The sequence below is a fragment of the Sorex araneus genome, chromosome 6, assembly GCF_027595985.1.
Source record: "Sorex araneus isolate mSorAra2 chromosome 6, mSorAra2.pri, whole genome shotgun sequence".
Lineage (NCBI taxonomy): Eukaryota > Metazoa > Chordata > Mammalia > Eulipotyphla > Soricidae > Sorex > Sorex araneus.
Window position 1 is genome coordinate 109,618,826 of NC_073307.1, and position 5,175 is coordinate 109,624,000.

General features: G+C 46.6%; 1 protein-coding gene across 1 annotated transcript; it reads right to left on the reverse strand.

The window, feature by feature from the left end:
• Positions 1–444: 444 nt before the first annotated feature.
• Positions 445–4,484, reverse strand: NLRP10 (NLR family pyrin domain containing 10). Its single transcript, XM_004613671.2, has 2 exons — positions 4,196–4,484; positions 445–2,180 (listed from the first exon to the last, which is right to left on the reverse strand). The coding sequence occupies exons 1-2, from the start codon at positions 4,482–4,484 to the stop codon at positions 445–447; spliced, it is 2,025 nt and encodes a 674-aa protein (XP_004613728.2).
• Positions 4,485–5,175: the final 691 nt, after the last annotated feature.

Sequence of the window (5,175 nt, forward strand, 5' to 3'; positions counted from 1 at the left end):
CTCGAGTAAATCAATGAACAATGGGGTGACAGTGATACAGTAATGTTGACTTAAAGCATTATTTAGGTATCAAGTTTCAGAATTATAGCTTGATATCTGCCTATGCTACCACATTAGGATTGCCCCAAAAAGTTAGTGTTCATCTACCACCATACAATTGATCACTTGGAAGTTTGTTTTATAGGAAAGAGTCAAAAACAGAACCATATGCATAGTCACTAATCCTAATATATGAGAGAAGCTTCTGAGATAAGATGCTACACTATGGGAGGTTTTAAGCAGCCTCCAGACAAAGAAGGGAGCTAAAAGACTAAACTTGAGCCATTGAGAGTAAATATGGCTTTTCCTAAGAGTTCATCTTTCATGACTCTTTCCCAGGTTCCAAATCTTCCTTCTACTTCTTTCAGGATTCATTAGCCTAATGGTTCATCTTTCCATTTCTCTTCATTTCTTGTCTTCCCTTCTCCCTTTATCCTCTGACGCCTCCACTCCAGGATTCTTCTGACCTTCTGACTCTTCTATATTCACTTCTCTGCTTCCTGCTCTACTGCTACTTTCTCCTCCATTCTCCAGCCTTTTTCCACTCAAAGCCTTCTTTGCTGTCCCTTTGCCCACAGCAGGATTTTTTTCCTCCTCTTTCTGACCATCACTCAAGCTGGTTTTGACATAAAATGAGTTCCCACTCTTAGATTTCTTTTCATTTGAATGATTCACCTTAAATAATATGTCACTCATCTGAACTCCCTTTAGCAGATTATTCAGTGTCTTATCATACAGCAAGAATTCCAAGTCCCAAGTCCTTCTATGCTTCATGGATTCCACCTGTTCTTTAAAGTGCCTCAGATCTTGCTTTATTGAGGGGGAAATTTTGAAACAAAGCTTTAGCTCCATGTTTGAGGAGCTTTCCCTTTTGGATATGTCCAACAAAAAGTGCATACTGAGTGTCATCTCCTCATTCCCTGCCTGCTGCTCATCATGCAACAGCCTACTCACTTCTTTAAGAGACTCTTTCCCCTGCCGGTCCTCTTTCATTAGGTAGGAAATGGCATTAAAAAATTCCTGGAAAATAATGTGGCGAAAGCTGTAGAGCTTCTTCAATTCAAGTCCCTCTTGGTAATCACTGCTATACAGAAAGGGGGCAAGATTGGGACCATCTAAATCATGGTTCTTCAGGTCAGTTTCTTTAAACATGAACCTCTGGTGCTTGATCCCCTCTGCTGCCAAGGAACACAGACCCTTCAGCACCTTATTCCGTGTAAGGTCCGAGCAGTCGGCACTGTGACTGGGTGGAAGGTAAGTGGAGACATAAGCCATGAATATATCAGTGTCATTACTGGGCATTTCTGAAACCTCTCTGCCTCTCTCCATCTGCCCCTTCAGCCAGGAGCAGACCACCCAACAAATCCCAGGAACCTGACATGCTTTGTAGAGAACCCCATTTCTCTGAACGATGTCAAAAGCATTTCGAGCTTGCTCCTCCTCTGTGAAATAGGAGCTGAAATACCTCCTCCTTTCATCCTCAGAGAAGCCTAGGATATGGACATAACGTGGATGCTTCAAAACAGATGCCAGACTTTGCAAAGCCAGGGGCCGAGTGGTGATGAGAAGGGAAGACGTGGGCAGTATCTCCCTTTTAATTAGAAGGTGCAGCACAGCCTCCATGGAGCTCCGAGTTGGCCTCTGCAAGCCCTTTGCAAAGGGTCTCTGCAACTCATCAAAGCCATCCAGGATGAACAGAAGCCTCTCTGGCTGTCTCAGAATCTCCGAGACTGGAGCTTGACTGTTCCCACAACACCAAAAGATGAACTCTTCCAGTCGGCCCTTCGGGAATAGGACCACTTCTCTGCAGCTCACATAGAAGACATAATCAAACTGGCCTGGGTAGAGGATGCCGGAGGCCCAGTCCAGCACCATCTTTCTGACCAGCGTCGTCTTTCCGGTGCCAGCATTCCCCTGCAGCACCACAAGGGGTGGGTGTTTGGAGGGATTTTCCCTTGGATCAAAGAGAGACTCCACCGTGACTGGGTCCAGGTCTTGCTCTAGGATAGGACAGGCAGGCGATTCTGGGCTCCCTGAGCTGGGCTTGGCCACCAGCAGCAGCTGGTTATAGCTACTCTTGCCTCCTCCTTCTTGCCTCTCCTCCAGGCTGCGCACATGCTCTCGGTATATTTCTCTGTAATCTGAGCCAGATAAACTAGATGTTAGTGAATGAAATGGAGATGCACTGGGTCTTTCAAATGCTGAACACTGCCCTTCACTCTCATATTCTACGCTTTCTAATTTCTCACTCCCTGAGAATTCTACTTCTTGCTTCCTAAGAAAGGCCCATTGCACTTCTGTGTGTGTGTCCTTGTGTGTGTGTGTATGTGTACGTGTACATGCATGGACATCTAGATGAGTGTGTGGGTATCTATGTGAAGATGAGTGAATGCTTGTATTCACACAGGTGCTAATGGAAGCTCATGCATCTTTGTGTAAGGAAGGAGTGCTGTTGTGCCGGTGTGTATCAACACATATGGGTTTGTAAGAATATGTGTATATTCATTCAAAACAACAAAAGCAACCAGTGCTGGCGTGGATGTGGGGGAAAAGGGACCCTCCTTCACTGTTGGTGGAAATGCTGACTGGTCCAGCCTTTCTGAAAAACAATATGGACAGTCCTTCAAAAACTAGAAATTGAGCTTCCATATGACCCCGCAATAGCACTTCTGGGAATATATCCTGAGGATGCAAAAAAGCACAGTAGAAATGACATCTGTACCTATATATTCATTGCAGCATTGTTCACAATAACCAAAATATGGAAACAACCCGAGTGCCCTAAAACAGATGACTGGTTAAAGAAACTTTGGTACATCTACACAATGGAATACTATGCAGCTGTTAGGCGAAATGAAGTCATGAAATTTTCTTATAAATGGATAAACATGGAGAGTGTCATTCTAAGTGAAATGAGTCAGAAAGAGAGGGACAGACATAGAGGGACTGCACTCATTTGTGGAGTATAAAATAATATCACATGAGGTTGACACCCAAGGACAGTAGATACAAGGGCCAAGGGGGTTGCCCCATAGCTGGAAGACTGCTTCATGAGTGGAAGGGAGAAGGCAGATGGAATAGAGAAGGGATCACTAAGAAAATGATGGCTAGAGGAACCAGTTGGGATGGGAGATGCATGCCAAAAGTAGATAAGGGACCAAACATGATGACCTCTCAGTGTCTGTGTTGCAAGCTATAATGCCCAAAAGTAGAGAGAGAGTATGGGGAATATTGTCTGCAATAGAGGCAAGGGGAGGGTGGGAAAGGGGGGGTATACCTGGGATATTGGTGGTGGGGAATGTGCACTGGTGGAGGGATGGGTGTTTGATCATTGTGTGATTGTAACCCAAACATGAAAGCTTGTAACTATCTCATGGTGATTCAATAAAATTTTTTTAAAAATTAAAAAAAAATATGTGTATATTAAGTAGTCTGTGTGAGAGAGTGTATGAGTGTTTGTGTGAATGTCTCCCCTAGAGAATGGTGAGGACAGATTGTGAGGAAGGAATGAGACGGCTGGTGAAGTAATAGGAATCTGATGTCAGTGAAGGTGGGGCTGTGAGCTAAAGGTGGGGCCATTTCTGAGCCAGAGCCCAAACTCTGAATCTACGGAGACACGGCATGGCATATCTGTGTCAGGGGCTCTCACACTTTAAAGGAGACTATGAAGGGAGCCCGCTCTCACCCTGGGACCACACAAGAAGATAAGAAATCCGGGCTCCAAGCCCAGCCCCCTCTCTCGAGTGGCCTCAGTCCGTGATTCCTTGAAAGAGCAGACAGTGGGGTCTGGCTGACCTGAGCAAAGCAGCACAAAGGGGCTGGCCCCCACTCTCCGAAGCCATTTTTTTTCAGCCAATACTCCTTCACCAGTATAACTCCCCATCTCTGAGCAAATCTCTTCATCCTCTCCCCTTCTCTGGCACTTCCACAAGAAGTAGAAGATGGGTCATGAGAAACTGGTGTGGTCTCCCCATAAATAAATCCCCAGAGTCCTTCAGCTGGGGAATACTCAGAGCCTGAGGCACTGGAGTACCCGGGCAAGGGCAGAGGGGCGGGGGTGATAGAAGCCACAGCCAGTGGCTATGGGAGCCTCCTCGAGTACCATGGGGAAGACGAACAGGACCACCTAGACCCCTCCTGCCCCTGTCTCACTCACCATTCAGACAAATGTGATTGAGCTGCTCCACAAGTTCCAGTAGACCCATGACCGTCAGGACCTGGAGCACCACCTTCACAGCCTCCTGGTGTCCGTATATTAATGTCAGCCGGGAAGCCAGATCCACGCGACTCAGGCTCTCCAGTTCCCCTCGGGCCAGCAGGCACTGGCCCTCCAGCAGGCTTCTGTCCCGCAAGTGGAACTTCAGTATCTTGAAGTCATTCTCCTCAAGATCATTGAAGGCCCAGAGCAATGCCTCCCGGGGGCTTCGGACCATAGCCCGGGCCATGAAGAGCGCGTTCAGACGGGTGACCCGCAGACACAGAGAGAGGAGGTGGAAGGCGAAGAGGGAGCGATGAGCTGCAGCAGCGAGAGCAGTCTGAAGGCAGCTCGGCCCCAGCCGCTGAGCACAGGCCTGGAGAGACCAGACGGGAGCAGAGTTCCAAGAAAGGAAGCACAGATGAAACGCGGAGGGATTTTCCTGGTCACTCCCCAGTGCGTCTGACAGACAGTCATCATCGGTGTTGGCAAATCGCAAGGGAGGTATGTGGGTGTGTGGGTCTCTATCTCTCTCTCTATCTCTCTCCTCCCTCTCTCCTTCCCTCTCAGATATATTGTTTATCAGGCCCTGTTAAACCTCCTTAGACGGCTTGGGTTAGAGGATAAAATACATTCAGGATTTGAAAGTGAGTCTCTGTACAGACAAAAAGTGACACAAGGACAGCAGTGGAAGGTCTTGGTCACTTTGGTCGTGGTGAAGGTATAGTAACTTTGCTCAACAAAATTATGAAAAATTAACAGTATAGTAACCATATTACCTAAAGTATAATAAAATAAATACTAAGAAGTAAGTCTGTTGACCAGAGGCCATGGATCAGTGGAAGAGCACATGTCATATATATGATGAATTGGGTCCCCAGCAATACAAAATTCATTTTTTAATGAGCCACTTCCTGTGTAAATGTGTAGAGAGCTTATGT